Source organism: Lutra lutra, chromosome 1 (assembly GCF_902655055.1).
Source record: "Lutra lutra chromosome 1, mLutLut1.2, whole genome shotgun sequence".
Lineage (NCBI taxonomy): Eukaryota > Metazoa > Chordata > Mammalia > Carnivora > Mustelidae > Lutra > Lutra lutra.
In genome coordinates, this window is record NC_062278.1 from 153,990,482 (window position 1) to 154,013,119 (window position 22,638).

General features: G+C 40.4%; 1 protein-coding gene across 3 annotated transcripts in view; it reads right to left on the reverse strand.

Annotated features, from left to right (window-relative positions):
- MOBP (myelin associated oligodendrocyte basic protein) overlaps positions 1-22,638 on the reverse strand; it is a 49,998-nt gene that overhangs the window by 13,386 nt on the left and 13,974 nt on the right. The window contains exons 3-5 of one of the 3 annotated variants that reach the window (XM_047739962.1): positions 10,607-10,816; positions 10,077-10,322; positions 422-802 (exon numbers count right to left, since the gene is read on the reverse strand). In XM_047739962.1, the coding sequence (XP_047595918.1) occupies positions 763-802; positions 10,077-10,322; positions 10,607-10,812 (492 nt within the window). In that variant the 5' untranslated portion in view covers positions 10,813-10,816 and the 3' untranslated portion in view covers positions 422-762. Of the gene's footprint in view, positions 1-421; positions 803-10,066; positions 10,323-10,606; positions 10,817-22,638 lie in introns of those variants that run through there. The other 2 variants (XM_047739981.1, XM_047739970.1) reach the window with 2 other exon arrangements.

The following is a 22,638-nucleotide window of genomic DNA, read 5'->3' on the forward strand; positions in this document are numbered from 1 at the left end:
AGAAGAAGACATTCACAAATCCCTGTGTGAGGTTGGTGACAGGGGCCTGGGGAGTGGGAGGGAGTTACTTCTTCATGACTTTACGCTCATCTCTGACAGAGCACATTGGCTGAATTTAACATGTGGATTTAGACAACTCCTACCCTCCTTGGGAATTTCCTTGCATGTCTTGTTCATCTGCTAACCTAATATCTTACTCAAAAGAACTTGGATCTTCCCCCAGCCAACGGTACCTCTGACTGTGTGCTAGTACAGGGGAACTGGTTAAAGAAGTCAAATGAAAACCAAATGGCACAGGGAAAGAGAGCAACCAGACAGAGGATTAGTTACAAAGAAGATCAAGAATCAAATGTCAAGCTAGACAACAGGATGCCAAAGATAGAGGGGAAAAGATATTGGAGGACAACAAAAGGGCTGGCACCTGACTATCCTGTTCCAAAGACTCTGGAGGTCTGTGCATGTTCTGGGAAAGAAAGGACTGCAGCTGAGACCAAAAGAGCCATGTACTGAGATCTGGAGCCCAAGGGGGCACTGCTGGTACCCACCAACTGGAGTATGACACATAGAGATGCCCCCTCTCACCTCCAGGCAGGCTGCCCGGCAGCCCCTGCACCAAGGGGACTGTGGGCATTGGTAGTTGCCACATCAGCAGGTGTCTGTCCCTGCACCATATTTGAAGCTAGGTGACTTGCCCAAGAGCACGTGAGTCAAGAAGCAGTGAGTCCAGGTCCTGAGGTGGTCCATTCACTTGAAACTCCTCCTTCACTTTTTCCGTGGGGTTGGCTTGCTCCTCCTTTTCAATCTGGTTTACAAAGAGAAACAAAAATCCATAGTGTTTCTAAGTGATGAACATTCTCTCTGTGCTCAGTTAACATAATTGTGAATTTGTAGATACATTTAGCGTTATTATTTCTCTGGGAAAGCTAGCCTTAGAATTTCTTTTCTTAACTTCACAAATCTGGTAGTATCTGGCCAAAATAATATGTTAATTTTTTCCTGGCCTAAGCCTAGGAAAAATTATTCTTTTGAAGTTCTATTTTTTGTACAATAATTATTGCTTTTTTGCTTAATCATTGAAGATAATTTTAAGACACAGTAAAACACAAAAGAAATAAAAATACCACCCCACTCCTTAAAAAAAACTAGTTTTACTGACAATAGGCATAAACACATGATGTACACTTATATACATTAAGGTATTTAAACTCACATTATAAAATTGTGGCCATATTAACATGTTGCTATTTTGATGGGGAACAGATTGTGTTCAGGAGATAAACAACACACAGTAAAAACATTATAAATATGTGTCTCCAAACAGTTGCTTGCAAGCTTGTTCTCCAACTGAGGGATTACATTTTATTAACCATAATTTATTTAGACAGCAGAATTCTATGTGACTACCTTGGAAATGAGGCCATGTCAAATAGTTTCAGAACATCATCAAAGTTCTTAATTTAAAAATCAAACAAGGAAAAAACCCCACCAAGATACACACATTAGGAATACCCAACTTTTATATCAACATGGATGGGACTGGAGGAGATTATGCTGAGTGAAATAAGTCAAGCAGAGAAAGTCAATTATCATATGGTTTCACTTACTTGTGGAGCATAAAGAATAACACAGAGGACCTTAGAAGAAGGAAAGGAAAAGAGAATTGGGGTAAACTGGAGGGAAAGACGAAGGGTGAGAGACTGGACTCTGAGAAACAAATTGAGAGTTTTGGAGGGGAGGGGTGTGGGGGAATGGGTGAACCTGGTGGTGGTTATTAAGAAGGGCACATATTGCATGGAGCCCTGGGTGTGGTGCATAAACAATGAATCTTGGAATACTGAAAAAAATAAAATAAAATTTAATTTAAAAAAAAAAGAAATGTGCCATACTTGTAACACTGAAAACTAAACTTATGAGAAACACAGTTTTTCCTATAACTGAGGGGGTGTTTAAAATTAGAAATAAGATTCATAGTCAGAAAAAAAAAAGATTCATAGTCAGGTGTTAGCAATACCATTTTCCAAAACCCAAAATTATATATCAAGCTAACAGGGCTGGATACCGAGAAAAATAAAAGAATAAATACTTTATTTTAACCTGTAGAATAAATTAAAGCTGGAGAAGGTTGGAACACATCCCTGGAAGTTTGAGAAGAAAATCTCTTTACATTTTCTGGATTGCTTCCACAAACTCGAGGCAGGACAGCCTGTTCATAATAGAATATCCCATAAATCATGCTAGATATGAAACCCTGGGTGCTGGCACTGACATGGAAGACCACAAATCCCAGGCATCACCATGTGCAGGTAGCACTGCAATCAGCCACTGTGGCATCTTAGATGGTGTGAGCACCTTATTATCTAATTAGCCCTCCACTGGCAATGGCAGCTACATGGGTACCACTAGGGGTAGCCAAATTGTGCAGCAGTAGCCCATGAACTCCAATTCAACAAGGGGAAGCAACTGAGTTGGGGAGGATCTGCTAATGGCCAGGATTAAATGATACAATGTATCTATTAAATAACAGTTCTAATAACATCCGCTTACCTAACAGTATAAGATGATGAACAATGCACTTTACACTAATAACTGATGAAGAAGGTAAAATCCTCATTTTACAAATGGGGAAAATATAGCTTTCAAAGAATAACTTTGACAGACAGCAGAGCTTGGATTCAAACCTGATGTCAGAGTCTTTGCCCTTCCCACTATGCCAGAATGACAGCTAGGTTGTATTTTCAGGACTTATTCACTAAGTAACATCAGCCAACCCCTGAATCAGGTCCTGGAGATATAAGTGTTAAGAGTCCCAGGTCCTGATTCATGCAGATTCTGGCAAGAGAGATGCACACTATTGTGTCTCAAATGTAGTAATGGAAGTAAAAGATAAGCTCAGGGGAGAGGTGGCCATCTGATAGCAAGAAGTGTGAAGGCCCTTAAGTCAAAAGGCTATACCAAGACTCCTTAGAAATGACAATATGATGAGTCTGCAGACACAGGAGAAGAGGAGTTCTATGCCTACATGAAATACTCTGTATATCATCCTCATTGACCAAGTCAAAACAGGAAAATAACAGGTCATTATTACACAAAAGTCAAATCTTATATAAAATGTCCTAGTCATCTTATTGTAGCACACCTTTGAGGGATGAAAATTATAAAGACTCTCCACATAACAGAGCATCTAATCTAGCCTCCTTTAATGTTCCAGAAAGCCAATTTTGCAAGGACTTAATCTTGTTAAAATATTTCTCTAAGAAGAAAATATTCAAGTGAAATAGTAGTTTAAACCATACAAAAATTAAACATACATATTGAAAAGGAAGAAAAAAGCACCAAAAAAATTCACAGACATGATTGTCAATGTAGAAAATCCCAGAGTCTGCCCCAGAAAAAAAACTAGACTCAGTTTAGCAAGATCACAAGATATATGATCAATATACAAAAATCAATTATGTTTTATATATTGTTAAATAAATTTTATATATCAACAATTATACTTTATATATTTTATATACATTGATATATATTTATATATCAATTATATTTTATATATGGTATATATTTTTATGTATATAATGCATGAAGTGCTTCATTATAAAGCAAACAAAATATGTATAATATCTGTATGCTGAAAATGCAAAACAAAAAAGGTCTAAATGAATGGGCAGATATACCATGTCCACAGATTCAATATTGTTAGTTTTCACCAAGTTGATTTATAAACTCAACACAGCCCCATTCAATTCTACCAGAATATATTGTATAAATTCACACAATGACCCTAAATTTTGTATGGGAAAGTAGAGGAACTAGAATAATCACAACAAATTTCAAAAATAAAGAACAGTATTGGAGAATTCACACTAAACTGATTTCAATACTTACTGTAAGGCTATAGTAATAAAGTTGGTAAAAGAAGGATATGTAAATTAACAAACAGAATAGAAAGTCCAGGAATAAACTCATACATTTAGTCAACAAATTTTTGACAAAATTGCAAAAGTAATTCAGTGGAGAATCTTCTCAATAAATGGTGCCGGAACAACTGAATGTCCATATGCAAAAAAAAAAAAAAAAATTGAACCTCAATCCATACTTCACACTATTTACAAAATATTAACTCAAAATGGACAATAATGTAAATGTAAACCTAAAGTTTTAGATTTCTAGAAGAAAACATAGGAAAAAATCTTTGGGACCTTGGGTTAGGCAAAGAATTCTTACATATAATACAAAAAACATTATCTATAAAAGGAAAAAAATTGATAAATTGGGGTTCATCAAAATTTAAAATTTTGGTTCTTCAAAAGACATTAAGAAAATGAGAAAACAAGTCAAGCTAGCCATAGACTGGGAGAAAATATTTGTAAAACATATATTTAATAAATATATTAAATTTCTTATATTTGATTATATATTTAGTATATATCCAGATATATTTTTAAACTCCAAAAGCACAATAATAAGAAAAATAGCAACCAACTTTCTGAAATGGGCAAAAGATCTTTTGTTTAAAGATTTTATTTATTTATTTATTTGACAGAGAGAGACACCGCAAGAGAGGGAACACCAGCAGGGGGAGTGGGAGAAGGAGAAGCAGGTTTCCCAATGAGCAGAGAGATGCGGGGCTTAATCCCAGGACCCTGGGACCATGACCTGAGCTGAAGGCAGACACTTAATGACTGAGCCACCCAGGTACCCCTAAAATGGGCAAAAAGATTGAACACACACTTGAGTAGTAAATATCACCCATCTTGGGTGGATGATATATAAGTTCATTTAAAGATGCTCAATGTCACTAGTCATTAAGAAAATACAAAATTAAAACTACAATGAGATAGCACTATACATTTATTGGAATGGGTAAAAATTTAAAAGCTGACAAAATGCAGAACATCCCACATTGCTAGTGGGAATACAAAATAATATAACCACTGTCTAAAACAATTTAGCAGTTTCTTACACATTTAAACATATATCTACCACATGGCCCAGTAATACCAGTTCTAGTTATTTACTAGAGAAAAGAAAACTTACACTCACATGAATGTTTACAGCAGGTTTATTCATAATCACCAAAAACTGGAAACAATCTAAATACCCTTCAACTGGTTAATGGAAAACTATGATAGGTACATGCATATAATGGAATATTACTTAGCAATAAAAATGAAAAAACTGCTGATTCATGCAACAACATGGTTCAATCTCAGATGCATTATGCTAAGTTAAAGAAGACAGACTCAAGGGGGTACATACGGTATAATTCCATTTATATGACATTTTAGACTTATAAGACAGAACTCTAGGGACAGAAAAGATTATTGGTTGTCAGGTGTTTGGCGATTGACTGCAAAGAGGAAATATGAGGGAAATTTGGTGGGGGGGTGAGGGGATGAAAATACTTGATGTCTCAATTGTGATGGTGATTACATGATTGTGTGTCTAGAACTGTTTGCCAAAAAAGTCAAATGCTGCTGCATGCAAATTATATCCCAATAAACCTGATATATGTAGGTTATGTGTGGGGGTGGGTGGGTGTATTACATACATATATATGACACTTTTGGGGTCCATGCCTTTCTCTTTTATTTGAATGCACATAACTGAACTATGACTGCCCAAAAGTTAATAGTGCTAGGTGATATGATGAGCATAATCCTGCTTATACCCAACTACTACTGTCCTGATGTATGTTATTTTCCAATCAGACACAGCTGCCTGGAAACAGACATGGTGAAGACAGATGGCTGATTCACCCAAAGTTAGAGTTTTCCCAAAGACATGAGACAGATATTCAGAGGGTAGTGGACTTCAGGGTGGTTTTGAAAAAGATTAAAATGTTGAGCCATGGCTTCTAATTTAGAGAGGGAGAAAAGTGAAGAAAGGAGTTTGAATAAACTTTTTTTTCAGAGAAGACATACAGATGGCCAACAGGTACATGAAAAGATTTTTAACATCACTAATCAACAGAAAAATGCAAATCAAAAACACATGAGATACCACCAACACCTGTAAGAATGGCTAATACCAAAAAGACTGGAAGTAACAAGTGTTGGTAAAGATGTGGAGAACAGGCAACCCTTGTGCACTGTTGGTGGGAATGTAAATTGGTACAACCACTATGGAAAACAGCATGGAGTTTTCTCAAAAAAATATAAAATAAAACAGCTATATGATCCAGCAATTTCATTTCTGGGTATTTACCCAAAGAAAATGAAAGCACCAACTCAAAGAGACATAGGCACCTCCATGTTCATTGCAGAATTATTTAAAATAGCCAAGATATGGAAACAAACTAAGTGTCCATCAATGGATGAATGGATAAAGAAACTGTGGCTTATATATACAGTGGAATATTATTCAGTCATAAAGAAGAATGAGATCCTGCCATTTGCAATAACATGGATATGCCTCAAGGGCATTACACTAAGGGAAATAAAGAGAATGGATTGATGGTTGCCAAAAGTGGAGGGTGGGGAGTAGGGGGCAGGAGAAATGAGTGCTGGGTTTTTTTTTTTAGTTTAAATAAATTGGCTAATCTCTAATACAACACAGTACTATACAATATAATAAATATAAAAATCAAAATGCCAGAGGGAAAAAGGGAGTCTAATGAATGGAGAATGAAAAACAAGGGTCAGAGCACTAACGACACCCAGTGAAGTTTAAGAACAGTTGTGGGAACATTAGACAAAGCAAGCTGTAAGAAAAGCAGACTTGATGTGGAGTTGAATGATTCCACCGTCAATTGTGGAGATGATAATTTGTTTCCCTCACTGGAGAATAAATTCCATAAGAACAAAAGATTCAGATGCAGCTCCAAGGATCAGAGCTCAGCTATCCCTCAGTACTTTTCCCAGCCTGGTCTCTGGTATTCAAAACCTACCCTAACTTTTTCAACTACCCCCAGCTCTTTCATCCTTGGGTAGAACTTGCCTTCATCATAATGACCATTAATGTGTCTCTCTCTCCTTTGCAAAACTGAATGGTTTTTCCTGCTCCCATCAAAGGCCAGTCTCCACACATACTGTGAAGGAGCTTTACTCTATCACCAATTTCCATTCTCCCTCTTTTATTTTCAGTCTCACCCTCATGTCCATACACCTTCTCATCAACTCTTAGCATATTCTAAGTTATAGTTTAAAAAAAAATTCTAGAAGTAAAATTAGCCGTCATTTGTTGGGGATGTTTGAAAGTTAAGATGGTGGTTAGGTTTTCAACACGGGTGAAATGAGATGAAATGAGAGAATGAGCACATCTTCATGGGAATGCAGTCAGGTGGAAACAGCTGGGTTTGGCAACATCCAGAGTGATCTGCTGGGCAAACAGGCCAAATGTGAGTTTAATGTTAGGGCTGGAGTAAGGTTTGAAAGTCATCAGTGTGCTAGTCATGAAAGAAGGAAAAATCTCCCAAGCAGCAGGCTCAGGATGGAACCCCAGCAGATTCCAAGGTTTATCAATTAGCAGGAAAGGAAAGATTCACAATAAGGACAGAAGGAAAGTCCACAAAGAGAATTATGAAACAGGAGGGTCATGGAAGGCAAGAGTACAAAAAAATTAATGACTGAGTGAATAGTCAATAAATTTAACAGACAGTACCATTGATATAAAGACAGGGTTCAGCATTCATCAAGTAAAGCAGCACAAAGAGCATAGGGAAGCCATTAGAGCAGATGTTATTGGGGCTTAGTCTACGATTCCTTGCCCTTACCACTGTATGCACATTGGCTGAATTTCCAGATGCTTTTCTCTTTCTGTGGGCTATTTCCTGCTGCTGTAGCCCACTTTGCCAACTGCTTGGTAGGCCAAAGGGTCAAGAAATTAATACTTCCACTCTTGAAGTAGCATTGGTTGACCAATGACTGACAGGACCTGGTGTATAAATAACCCAGTTCCTTCACCTACTGCTTAGATAGGAAAACTGAGTGCACATCTTACACTGGCTTCTAGGGCTCCTTAGCAGGATTAAGCCCCAGGAACCCACAGTGAGAACTGGTTTGATAACATAGAGTCAGCTTCTTCCTTTCCTGTCACACTTCCCTCCAATTACCTTCCTTGCCCCAATGAACTGCCTGCCCTTGCATTGTTGCTGCTAAAATGAGTGTCTCGAGAAGGGCTCAGATGGTGCACCCTCAGTGTTGTGGACCATTACGAACAGGGGTTTTCAGGTCCCCTGTACCAGTAAACAAAAAGGACTGAGGAGGCAAGGATAGCCTGAAACCTAATAAGAACAGTTAACTTGGGGAATCAAGTTACACCAACATCAGGATGTCTCTGGAGTTCAGGTGGATAAAACCAGCAGGATGGGTGCAGACAGATGAAGTCAGCTTTCATGGTCTTCCATCTGTGTCCTGCTTGAACTCCCAGCCGCCCAAGCAGCCATCACACAACTCACTGCAAATGGTGGCTTGAAGCCACCCCCACAGATGACCTGCCATGTATCCAATTAGTTTGCTCTGCTTCTCACACTTCCTAACCAGTCCCACATAACTTACCTGGCCATCACCCTTGGACTCAGGCTCCCTGGGACATCTTGATTAATGACTAGGTAACCCGGCATACAACTTCCTATTCCAGGGTTAAAGATGGCAGCCTCTTACCTCCTTCACAAATTAACCTCACCTGATCTTGCATCTTTTTAATTCTTGCACTTTTGGTGTCATACACATGGCCCCTTCCACATGTCTTTATTGCACATTACAGATAATGTGGATCATTTATTATGGATGGAAGCATCAGTGCTTCTCAAACGGTGGTCTGCATGCCACATGTGTCACTATGTTGGGATGGAGGTGCTGCTTTTTGGAAATAAATATCTCCAGACCTCATCCGTGACCCAAGGAATTAGATCCTCTGGGGGTATTTCTAACATGATCCTGAGTTGATTCTTCTGCATCCTAAACTGGTAAACAGTGCATGACATGCACACATAGTAACATGCTATGCAGAATAAGTATGAGAATCTCAAATACAATGAGCACCCACTATTAACCCGAAAAACGGTTTCATTTCCAAATATTAAAAAGGACTAAAAGATTGGCCTGCCATGTGCTTGGGCAGGGAGTATATGGAAAATCTCTGTACCCTCCACTCAATTTTGCTGTGAACCTAAAACTGATCTAAAATTGAAATATATTTAAAAAAAAAGAAGAAGAGAAGGAGGAGAAAGAGGTAGAGGAGGAGGAGGAAGTGGAGGAGGAGGAGAAGGAAAAAAGAAGAAGGAGGAGGAAAAGGAGAAGGAAAAGGAGAAGAAGGAGGAGGAGAAGGAGGGGGGAAGAGGAGGAGGAAGAACCTGACCTGTCTCAGATGGGACAGATAAACATGTCTCTGGCTTACTTTTTCCCTCTGCACAGCCTCCTTTTTTTCTCTGCTTACCCTAGCCTAACCTCCTCTGTGAGGCTCCAGATGAGCAGCCTGCTCCAGGCTCCTACAGCCCAGTGTACTTACTGATTATGACAATATTAAGGCAATATTGCCCTACACTTCGACCAACTATTCTCTTGTTTCACCCTGGTGAGTCACAACCTAGCTTGTTCACTGCTGTATTCCCATCCCCTGCATGAGATATGGAACTCTGGTATGCAAGCAAGTTTGTTGAGTGACTAAATAAATGGATGAATGATCTTGCCACTAAGATTAACATCAGATGAAGTGTGTCAGGAGGATGGATAAATGAACTGGCTAAATCTCTCTGTTTTTACACATGCATTTTTACACATGCACAGATATCCCTAGAGTCACTCTTCCTCCTCTCTGAGGCACAGCAATGGATGGCCTCAGTCGCACAATCTGTTACTGGGGCGGATACTCTGAGTTGATATATTAATTAATTGCAGTCCTCCTAGACAAAAGAAGCAATGGATACTGCCATCTGAAGTACTGTACCGGCAGCTCTATGAGGAAAACAAGCCACACTAGGTATTTCCAATAAGGGGATTTAATGCAGGGAATTGACACAGGTTTGTAAGGTCAAGAGAGGGCCACTGAGGTAACCCAGATGTTAGTAAACACAGAAGGCAACTACTAACCTTAGGGCTGGGGAAACAAAAGGGAAGAGATGGTGTTACCAGAACCTAGAAGCTTTGATGGGGGACCCCCCACGGCTGGTGCCTGGCCCTCTCTGGGGGCTGCTGCGCGCTGGCTGCTTGGACTTCTGAGGGGGGCGCTGCTTGGCTGGTGGTGGTCGGACCTCTGGGCGGGGGCGTGGTTGACGCTCAGACCTTGGAGGGGACCGTGGCTTGGCTGGTGCTCTGACCACCGCGGGGGGTGCAGCTGGCTGGAGCTTGGGCCTCTGAGGGGACGTTGCACGGCGTCTGGTGCTGAGGGGGCCAAAAGAAGCTGGAGGCTGGCGCCATGGCTCTCTGCTGCTGCTTAAGGGATACTGACAGGAGCTGGAAACAGGGAGGCAGGCCCTGCTCCCCCTCCCGCCTTTCGATGGCCCTTCAGTACCTTCCAGTGGCAGAACCTAACAGGGAGCGGACTGCAGGGCATTAAGGGAAGAGCAGCCCAGAAATCGCGGAACGGAACAGGAAGGGGGCGTGTTGCTGAGAGACCACAGGCCAGTACCCAGCCAGGTGCTGAGTGGGCGGTGCAGACCACTTACCTGGTCTTCTGGCAGGCACAGCAGATCCAGTCCTCTTCTTTCTTCTGGTAAAAGCAGCCACTTTTACAGATGCTGTATTTCCTATCCACGATCTCACGCTTGGAGTTGAGGAAGGTGAATGGTGGGCAGCAATGTATGCTGAAGTGCTCTGTAAACTTCTGGTTCTTGGAGAGTCTGGGACCCTCCTTAGTCGTTTTCTGACTCATCTCACTAGAAATCGTTGTAGCAAGTAGTGATGGGGAGACATAAAACAGCACATCAGGCGGGGAGCTTCCTACTCAAGAAGCCTACTACCTGCTATTTCCATAGTCCAAAATTAACATTCAGCCTTGCCTTAAACCCTGAATCTGGAAGATCAATGTCTTGCCCAACTCTGTGGAAAGGAACTAAATTAAGGGTTTATTTTTATTTGCATACTTGTTAATCATGTTTTCTGAAAATGAATAATTTTTCATTTATGTTTTAATGACCCATTTAGGGTAGGAAAAAATATTATAAAACCAAACATATCTATAGCAAAATATTAGTCTAGGTTTAGGAAAGGCTTTTTCTCTAAAGTAATAATAATAGTAATACTAGTTTGGTACTAAAACCATAATCACCATTCAGACAAAATTACATCATAGCCATGAAAAAGAATGATCAATATGTTTGCATCTCACAAACATCATGTTGAACAAAAAAAGCTGGAAACAAAGGAATGCAAGGTGTATGACTCAATCTACATGAGGTTCAAAAACAGACAAAGCTAGTCTATGGTGTTAGAAATCAGAGCATAGCTTTGTTTGGAGAAGCTAGGAAGGGGCATCAAGGAAGCCAGAAAATGTTCTGGATCTGGGTCTGAGAGGGATTGCTTAGGTGCACATACATGTCAAATTTCACTTTGGGGCACCTGGGTGGCTCAATTGGTTCAGCATCTGACTCTTGGTTTTGGCTCAGGTCATAATCTCAAGTAGTGAGATCGAGTCCCACCTCTGACTCTGTGCTGGGTGTGGAGCCTGCTTAAGATTTTCTTTCCCGGGGTGCCTGGGTGGCTCAGTGGGTTAAAGCCTCTGCCTTCAGCTCAGGTCATGATCCCGGGGTCCTGGGATCGAGCCCCGCATCGGGCTCTCTGCTCCTCAGGGAGCCTGCTTCCTTCTCTCTCTCTGCCTGCCTCTCTGCCTACTTCTGATCTCTCTCTGTCAAATAAATAAAATCTTAAAAAAAAAAAAAGATTTTCTTTCCCACCTGCTTAAGATTCTCTTTCCCACCTCTCTCTCTGCCCCTTCCCCCTCAAAAAAAAAAAAAAAATTCAGTGAGTACACACATAAATTTTGTGCATCTTTCTGTTTATTTCAGCTTATTTCAGTTAAAAAGAAAGAGGAGAAAGAGGAGGAGTGGATGGAGGAGGAATCAAAGAGAAATTTGAGACTTGAAAAAACTCCCAAGCAGGAATAAATAGTTTAATTACTGCAACATGCTTTTTAGGAATGTGGCAAATGCAGAAATAGTCCCACCTAATACTACAAACACTGTAGCACATAGGGGACTTAATGACTATTAACTGACAAGAGTCAACAAATATACACAAGTAACATGCATATATTAGACCCTGAGAATATCCTTGCTCTCAACAAATCCAAGGTCAAGTTGGACACACAGTTGTGCTGTATGTAATTACCATGTGATGGTGATCAAGAGAAGTATGTACAAAAGTCGAGGGAAGCACCGAGAAGGGATGGATTCTTTGAAGATAGAAAAGATGATCTGGGCTTTAGGGATGAATACATTAAAAACAACTAAGTTACACTGAGAGGATATTCTAATTGTTGTGTTTTTTGATGGGGCTGTCTTCTGCAAACAGAAATGAGGGCTGAGGAGCAAGTTGAATGCAGTTAAGAAAATAAAATAACATTCTTTTGCATCTCAGTTTGTATAGTCCAAACCATGCATTACACCTATTAGGTGTGTTGCAAATGTTCTTTCCAGGAGTTTTACCTGCTTGTATCATGCAAAAATATTTTTTATGTAGTTAAGTTTTCTTAGTTCTTTATCCACTCCTTCAGCTTTCATATACAGTTTGGTGTATCCCGTTGTAAAAGAAAAGTCCCTCTCAATCCCACTTTTATATCTTTTCCCCTCTCTATAACTCCTCCTCTCTATAGGCAGAGTACTTGAAAAATTATTGATACTATTTTTCTCCATTTCTACCTCTCCTCCTCTGTGTACTCCAAAATGGCTTGTGCTCCTTCCACCCAAAGAAAAATCATTCTCCATAGCCTCCCAAAGACCTCCATGCTGGGGCGCCTGGGTGGCTCAGTGGGTTAAAGCCTCTGCCTTCAGCTCAGGTCATGATCCCGGGGTCCTGGGATCGAGCCCCGTATCGGGCTCTCTGCTTAGCGGGGAGCCTGCTTCCCTTCCTCTCTCTGGCTGCTTCTTTGCCTACCTGTGATCTCTGTCTGTCAAATAAATAAATAAAATCTTTAAAAAAAAAAAAAGACCTCCATGCTGTCAAACCAGTTGTCTTCTTCTTTGATTCCTCTCTTTATCTAAAGTCTTCCTCTCCTGTCATACTACATTCTCCTAGAGTTCCATCTCCATCTCTAGCCCCTCTTTATCATTTGGATAAAGGCTCCCCTGCTTTATCCAAATCTTTTAATGTTACAGTTCTTCGAGGTACAGTAAACACTAAGTGATTAATGGGGTTACCTTCAACCATTCACTTCAACACTTATACTTAGGTCAAGCCAGCACAATGCTCAGCTGCTGCCACACAGAGCTGAATCATGCTTAGTCCAGTCCTCAAGAAAGTTATCCACAAGCTGGGGAGATAGGCAAGGATAAACAAAGGGTGTTGATGGCCACAAAACCTACTTATTGGCCCCAATTATATACCAGACCCTGAGGGAGTAAAGGGCAAGAATCAGATAAACATCCTGCTGACACTGAGCTCACAGTGTAGATGGAGGATACAAAGAAAGCATCCTGTGCAACATGAGAATATGTGGGTAAACTGTGTAGAGGGTCCATAGGAGAGGGGCAATATGCTGGGCTGAGGAATTAGGTAAAGCATCATAGGGACAAACATTACATCTCACCCTAAGGTTTGGACAAAGATAAGAGTTTGTGGAGGGATGGGAATGGTTGATACCTAAGAAAGACACAGAGGGGTCAACTAAAGTCCCCCCCAAGAGCCCACACTGCCTGTAGTACAGTGTGGGAGATGAGAGGGTGGCTGGATGCAGGTGATGAGGCAGGACAGGAGTTACCTGTCACCATGAAGGATCTAGTCCTAGTGACTGGGAACATTGTCATGCCATCAGACCATTAGTAGTCTAAACAGATGAGAGGCAAGGAGAGTATCTCATTATCTGGGATACTGTGAGTTGAGGGCTCTCAGGACATTCACTAGGAAGTGAGCATCCAAACCACAGCTGCTATGGTCTTCATCTTTACAGTCCCTCACCTTATGGAAGAGGCACAACCTTGGGAATGGATGTGGTGAGTATGAACTGAGTGAGTAGCCAGGCAAGTGAAGGCTCCCAGGAGGGGTAGTGGGCCTACCTTCAAACTGCCAGGAGAGGGTCAAGGGAAGAAGGAGCAGCAGAGGCAGCCAGAGAGGTGGGAGGAGCAGCAGCCTCTTAGAAGAGGAATGTCTAAATTTGCAGAGAAGGATATGGTTAGCAGTACCCAAAGAAACCCTTCACACAAACAGGCATTTTTAGACCAATGAGAAACTAAGGTTGATTCTTAGGGTCTGATTCATCATAAGACCCAATCAGACCCTTAAAGATATGCCAGATTCTTACCCAAGTCCTGCACAATGTGGCAAAGTTCAGCTCAAGTTTCTGCTCTCAGGGGAAATGTTGAAACACTCCAGGACAAACCTGCAGGACTTACTTCTTTAGACTCCCAGCACATGGAGACAATGTTACTTAACTTTTCACAGCCAACCTGGACATCCGCCAGTTCCTCCAGCTTTCTGGAATCCTCTTTTCCCAAATGGTTCAGGCATTCATCAGAAATAGCAGAAGATCTAGCACGTGTCCCAAATTTTTAAGAATGACTAGCAGGGGTCAGAGGGAGAGTTAAAGTCTCCCGTGACTCTGAATTCCTGTTCTGACTGAATTCTCAATTCCCACCCACCTGATGCGATGCCATGTCCAACCCCATGCCTGTCCAGACCTTCATCCAGCCATCTCTTCCCCCAGCACATCAAGAGAAAGTTCTCAAATTCTCGTTCCATGACTTTTCTCACCCTCTGCCTTCCCCTACTATGTCCAGCAGGGGGCAGCCTCACTTTCTGCTATCCTCTGTGTGGTTCCTTAAAGGAAAAGCAGTTCTCTTCCGAGGACACTGACATTCTTCTGGGGCAATCAGCTGAAAATTCATACCCTCTTTCCCTTAGTGAAGTGTTTATAGTCTGTGGAAAAGTGCTGGCTACTGTTTCTCCTGGGAGCGGAAATACAGCATTTAGCTGGGGTAACCTGATTAATTGGGAATATGCACTGCCTCTCCAACTCTTTGCCCCAACCATGCTCCAGTTTAGGAATGCTGAGCCCCACATGCTAAGCAACAGCAGCACACAGGTGAATTATCCTTTTCCAACACTCCAGACTTACTAGAAAATTAGTTATAACTACAGACAAATAACTAACAGCAGAGGTGAGAACTCACATTTACTGAGCACCCATTGTATGGTGGTTGCTTTAGGCTCTTTACCTCATTTTAGAACATGGCCATTATCACCAACAAACTGAAGAGGAGGGAAGCTAAGGGACCGGACCAACTTCAGAAAGCAGAAAGAGGCAGGCAAGGAGTATGAATCCATGTCTGTGCGACTCCAACATCCTGTGTCCTTTGACCAGGCCCAACACTATCTGTGCCCCCTGTGCTCAGCCCTTCTCTCCCCAAAAAAGCCTGGACTTTGGGCAACTGGAGATGGTCCAGGGGAATGGGATAAGGCTGCATAGAAGCAAGGGTCTCTGTCCTAGGGTAAGAAAACCTGTAGGTTGGAGAAACAGCTCACTGAAGAAGGAAGGGTAAAGAATGGGTTTGGGAATGTCACACAGCACAGTGGCCTGGACCTCCCTGTCAGAGCAAGAGGTGCATGATGGGACATGAGAATGTGAACTCCGAGCATCCTGTGAACTCCACGGGCTTTCTCCATCCCTCCTCAACCAGCCCTTAGTGGGCTTTAAAATCTATATTTACTGTTGAGAATCAGAAAACTTGGATGGATAAAAATAAAAGTTCCTAAATTTGTATCCCATAGTTAACCACTTACAAAATATTTAACATTTTTTTCTTTGATAATATTTACATATAAATATATAGTTAATAAAATGCAGGACCATGTCTTACATATGGTTCAGATTTACATATTTGGAAAATTATTCAATTTACTTACATTTTATAGATATATACATTATTTATAGCATACTTTCAGCTTTTAAAAGCTGTGATAAATTTATAGTTATAGCCCCCTTTATAGTTCATATCATATATTTGCATCTTGTCTCATTTTTCTTCAGTCATCTTGGCAGCAGTTATCCTACTTTATTACTCTTTTCAAAAACAAACTCTTGGTTTTCTTGTTTGTCTTTGCTCTTATTTTTTCTAGTTTTTTAGCTTTTGTAGGTATTATTTCTTTTCTTCAAGTTTTTTTTAGGTTTACGTCCATGTTTTTTTCTCTATTTTTTTAAAGTTTATTTTTTCTAAAGTAATCTTTACACCCACCAGGGGGCTCAAACCCACGACCCTGAGATCAAGAGTCACACCCTCTTCTGACTCGTCCAGCCAGGTTCCCCTCTCTATTCTTGAGTCAAGCATTTCTCACATAGATTTTTATGGTTATAACTTTTCCATTAAGTGCAACTTTAGCTGGATACCACAGATATTCATGTAAGTCATTTTTACTCCATGTTAAATATGGCTGAGTTCTTTGATTCATCCATTATTTATAAAAAACTGTCGCAAAATTTCCAAGTGTAAATTAACTTCTAATTTTAATGCATTCTAGTTAGAGAAAGTGGCGTGTATGATAATGACTCTTTATGTGTGAGGTTTGCTTTATGGCCTAGTTCATAGTCAATATTTTTAAATGTTCCTTATGTGATTGAAAAGATTGTGACTTCCAGAACAATTTGATATTATCTAGTGAAGTTAAAAATGGGCACAAACTACCATCTAGCAATCTAGTCTTGGGCACAGCAGCCATCTTGGATCATGGTTCAGCACCTCAGAGGAAGCCCCACGGAAGAGCACAAAGACTAGAGGAGCCTGAGTCCATTGACTTGTGGAGTTGCTGTTCTAAGTTTAACTCTTGAACACTGAACATCCTTTTAATTTTTTTTAAGATAGTGTGACATTTAATAAACAAGTCCAATCCAGGCACTTCTTCACAATACATTATAAATTAAATGTATTTTAATTTAGGGGGCTTCCTAATACCTAAACATTTGAATCTTCTTATATATCTACCTACAGGATGCAGCTTGCATTGTGGTCAAAACTCCAACTTCTGGTCGTAGGATAGCTGGGTTACAACTTGACTGTCCCTTAACCAAGAGCCAGTCTGGCTAACCTCTAAAAAATCTACATCTTCATTAAAACTGGACATCTTTTACATGAGAGAAAAGTCAAACTTCCACCTCATTTTAACCACTATTATTTCAGTTACAAGCAAGCAAATACAATTTGAATAAATATGCTCAATTTATTCATCTAACTGGGTGGTTTACAAACAATAGAAATTTATTTCTCACAGTTCTGGAGGTTTGGGAGTCCAAGATCAAATTGCCAGATTTAGTGTCTGGTGAGAAGATGACCTATTTTTGAGATGACATTTTTCTTGCTATGTCCTCAGATGGTGGAATGAGCAATGGAGCTCTCTAGGGTCTCTTTTAATGAGGATACTAACTCCATTCATTAGGGCTTCTCCCTCATAACCTCATCATTTTCCAAATGTCTACCTCCTAACACAATCACATTGGAGATTAGATTTCAACATATGAATTTTAGGGACACAAACATAACAGAGAGGAAGAACAAACAGATAATAATACCTCAGGGAGCCTTTGAAAATATTAAATAGAGTGGATAAAGAACCTAGAGCTCAACCTTATGTAAATCACTTACTTAATAAATTCTATCCCCCTTTCATCAAGAATTCAAATGACCTAATTCTACGTCTGGACTTCTCCAGACACATTCTCAAGAATCTCAGTATGTATCTTTGATGACATTTAATTCAAGCATTAATTACATCCTTATTTACATTAATGGCTAAAGACAAATCATTATAACTACATGATGTTTTCAAAAAAGATATCACCTAATTGAAGAGCAAATATAATATGAACTATCTGGCAGGATGAAGAATTTTAATTAGAAACTATAAAATATAGTCTCCACACTTCCCAGATGTTTCCATATACCCTAAAACTTAGAGGAGGGAAAATAAGGCAGATATTTGAAGAAGGAGAAAAAGGGAGTGAAGGAGAGGAACCAAAGGGATAGGAGCAAGAACCTCCCCCTCCTACATTATTTATTGCATAACTGCTATGTCCCAGATCCTTATATCCATTATTTTTTGTTCTCAAGATAATCATTTTAGGTAGTCCCCTACTCACTCCATTTTAGAGATGAGGAAACTGAAGGCTGAAGAAGTAAATGCTCCAAGATCATAATAATAATAAAATAACAAACCCATCACAGTCAGTATGACTAGTTGATTGCCCAATATCCACTCTTCCCTTCAATAGCAAATTTGGATTTTGTTTGGTACCGTGATAGGCCCAGTTAAATATGTACAGCTTCCCATGTGATCATGTTCTGGCCAATGAAATGTAGGCAAAAGTCCATAAGGAGTTTGTTGTTTTTTTTTTCTTTAACAATAAGGCTTTATTCAAGAAGAGATTCTTCCCTGGTGTGTGCATCCAACCCAAACCAGCTGGACCCAGTTCCCAGGAGGTAGGATTATTTCAAGCTTTTGGAGCTTGATCCATAGGACTCCCCTGCTTCCTTCCCACCCAACAATTAAACAGAAAACAACTCCACCATCTTTGCCCAAAGGCAGGTCACTTCTTAGAACCTTTCCAGAGCATCCCTTAACCCAAAGAGAAATTATCACTCCTTCTTTCATGCTTTGAACTTGGTGTGCTGTACATAATTCTAGGGAAGCATCTGGAAGCTTTACTTTACCCTTACTGTTTCCCTGCTTCCTTAAATTTTCTGTCCTTGTTGAATGCCTGTTTCAGAACAATGTTCTGACACCTGACACATGATTAAAATGAGAGAATGAACAAAGATGTCTCCCACAAGTGCTGTCTCCAGATGTCCTCATAGGGACCTCTGTTCTGGCTTAAACAACAGTATCTTTTCAATGAGAAGGGCAACACAGAAAGGGACCTCCCCAAATGACCTTGAAAGTTATAAAACTAGGTTCTTTAGAAAAAAAATTTTAAAGACTCTGTGAACCCACTATATCTTTTCTTAATTCATGCAAATTAATTAGCAAGCTTTAGTCAACACACACATTTAATTACACATTCTAGAGATGACATTAGCATCTCTATATAACCACCAGCTGTTTTTACATATAGCTTCTCTATTCCCTAAGGAGACTGCAGGTGGATATTAGAACCCGAAATATAAAATGGATTTTCTTTCTTTCATCCATCCTTCCTTCCTTTCCACCATGTTTTCTTAAAAGAGAATTGGAATATGTGTTAGTTAATAGAAGTGGCATGTGACCCTTGTCCCAGACAGTCCTCTGGCAAGGAAAGACAATGCACGTAGTGAGCTGACATGTTGCAGCCAGGTACTCCTTATGGCATCACAGGAAGTCAAACATAGAAATGGGTACAGGCTCTGTGAAGTGAAGAGTGGATGCAGGTCAGTACTGGGGAAACAGAACAGTCCTTCAGTTCTTGTCAGTCAGAGCTGTGAGCAAGGGTCTGCACTTGTCTCCTTTAAGGAACTCAACATGGGAGAGACAGGAGACAAGACTTCGCCCTGATTATCAGAGTCTGATGCCTATGTGAGAACAATATTCTGGCTTCAGAAAACAAAACTGCAAAGGAAGATTATGATCAGTCCCAAGGACTTAGTATGCTATATGAATTAAGGAATGGGATGCTTAATATATACTTGGGAAAATTTTTTAATTAAAAACCAAAGCAAGATGGGGCACCTAGGTGGCGCAGTTGGTAAAGTGTCTGACTCTTGGTTTCAGCTCAGGTCCTGATCTCATGAGTCGTGAGATAGAGCCCCTGGGTGGCCCCATGAACAGCACAGAGTCTGCTTGAGTTTCTCTTTTCCTCTCCCTCTGCTTCTCCCCTCCACCTTGCCCTGTGCTCGCTCTCAATCTGTCTCTCTCCCAAATAAATAAATCAATCTTAAAAAAAAAAACCAAAGCAAGAAATTGTATTTTATTTTTTAGCAAGAAATTTTAAATTTATTCAAAATCATCTCCATTGTACCCCCCAAAAAAGGACTTTTACACATTTTGCTATAATTATATAACTGGTACAGTATTACAAACACATAGCATGCTGAATATTGGCTGGGAAAGGAGAGACAAAACTAATTTCTGAATTTATTCTGCCTATGACTTCTGGCATAAATTATCTCTTCCTAATAAGTGGTCAGTTAAAGTTCAGCTCCTTGGGATGCCTGGCTCAGTTGGTTAAGCTTAATTGGCTCAGTGGGTTAAGTGTCTGCCTTCGGCTCAGGTCACCATTCCAGGGTCCTGAAATCTAGTCCCTGCTCAGCTGGGGTCCTGCTTCCCCCTCTGCCGGCTACTCCCCCTGCTTGTCCTCTCTCTGTCTCTATTTCTGACAAATAAATAAATAAAATCATAAAAAAATAAAATAAAATAAAAAGAAAGTTCAGAACCTTGACAGAACTATTCCCTGCCTCCCTCTGATCCTTCTAAAGGTGGATAAGGGTATGGGGAACTGGTAGTCTTCATGGCTTCATGTGGGTGGGATGGCTAGTCTGGGTAGTATCCTCCTCTGCTGGCCGTGGAGTGCCATAGTGTGAATGACACAAGTTACTGCTGACCCCAGCAAAGCCACTGGTCATAGAGTCCCTGTTCAGTAGTCGCCTGTTCTGGTCCAGCTGTCCTCTCACTTCCTGCATGTCTAGCTTGAGGCAACATCTGGATCCCATGCACACCCTGCATTACAGGTGGGTTGTCAAGAGCTCTATCTTGGGGTCATTGGCCTAGACAGCTCCCCAACCAAAGCTGTGCACTCACTCATGGATCACACTGGATGTGGCTGAGGGCAGGAGGCTTGCAGCCTGTCCTCACTGTTCCTGTTCAAGTGTGTCAGCAGGAACCCCACCCCCACATACACATGCACACAATTTCAAACCTATGTGGATGATTCCACTGCACCATAACACATCTCCTGCCATGATTCTGAAACTTTATCTGGAGAAAAGAGAGAATATGAATGTTTCCTCCTTAGCTTGCCCTCTCTCCCCCTACCTTGAATAAGCTTCATAGAGTGCAGAATTCCTCCATAAATTCACAAAGTGGAGAAGGCTTAAGCAAATAATGACATGCTCTTCTTAGGCCTTTTCTTTCATTTACCCAACTTCTCCCGGTACATGGCTATCAATTCTTATCAAAGCCCCCACTGCCACCCTCTTTGCCTTCAAGTGATTAAGAAAGCAGTAAGGAAGAGATAGGAATAACCAGGAATTGCAATTTTCATAGACTGGTTTCAAGAACAAGATGAAATGTCTGATATTTAAAATGCTAAATTAGGTGTACCTGTCTGCCTCAATCAGTGGAGGGTGCAACTCCTGATCTCAAGGTTGTGAGTTTGAGCCTCATGTAGAGATTACTCAAAAATAAAATCTTAAAAAAAATAAATAAATAAATAAATAAATAAAATCTTAAAAATTAATTAACTAATTAATTAAAAATACTAAATTATTTCAAAGCATGGAGAATTACTTCAAGTGCTTAGAATACTTCCAAATCTTGAATGAATTTCAGTCAAACCTTGCCTCCATTTTACAATTTAACATTTACCCTTTGAAAAGCGAACTCCTTAACAATAAAATCTTTTAAACTTTAATTCTATGAGAAGAGACAGAAGTAAAATACATTTTCAGTAATCATATAAGAATATGGAAGGGAAATAGTAAGTAGGTTTTTACTTACTGGGAGGGACATTTTCTGGGGAGAATGGTAGGAAAATCCCCAACTTAATTTCTGCATATTCCCCAGCAAGAGGGAATCATCTTTCAAGAAATTGTTGGAACAGAAAAAGTACAGCATTCATTATTCTACAGATTTCTTAAAATCAGTCTAGCTTATGAAAGGAGAGAAGAAGGGCAAGAGATTCTTAGCATTTTTGTACAAATACAATGGAATCAGTAAGGCTTTGATTTTTGTTTAATTATTAATATTCTTATAAATGATAATCACAGAACTTTTAGGGAGCCATTTGAAGACTGACTGAATATTAGACAACTCTTTTACAAGGTGAAAGAAGATGTGTCAACATAGAAAATACGTTTGAAATATCAAGTGAAAGCCACTGGAAGCTAGATTACTTATTGCATGGCATCAAGCCGAGGAAGCCAGCCATGCAAACTAAAGCTAGCTCACAGCCCATGTGATAGTGTTTCAAGCACCCCCAGACATCTCCAGTGGTAGCAGCCCCAACACGAGCTGGGACAGGAGCCAGGGGGCCTTCAGCAAGGTGGCTGCATGCTCAGACCCTGTCTTGAAGAGATGAGATACTGGTCGTCTGGAGACCTCAAGCAATCTTGGGCAAATTTTCAAGCTGGTGACCTCCCTCTGAAGTGTCAGGAGGAGTTTGGAAATAACTTGTGACCACAGGTGACAGAGGGGGCCAGGTGACATCAGGCTGCACATGTAAAAATGATATACAGAACAAGACTGAAGTAAATGAAGCTAAATACAACACTAACACTCAGCCATTCTCAAACATCTGTTGAGTGTTGAAGTGCTGGGGATGAAAGAGACAGAAGCTTGGGTACTCACGGAGCTCAGGGGACAAGGGAGG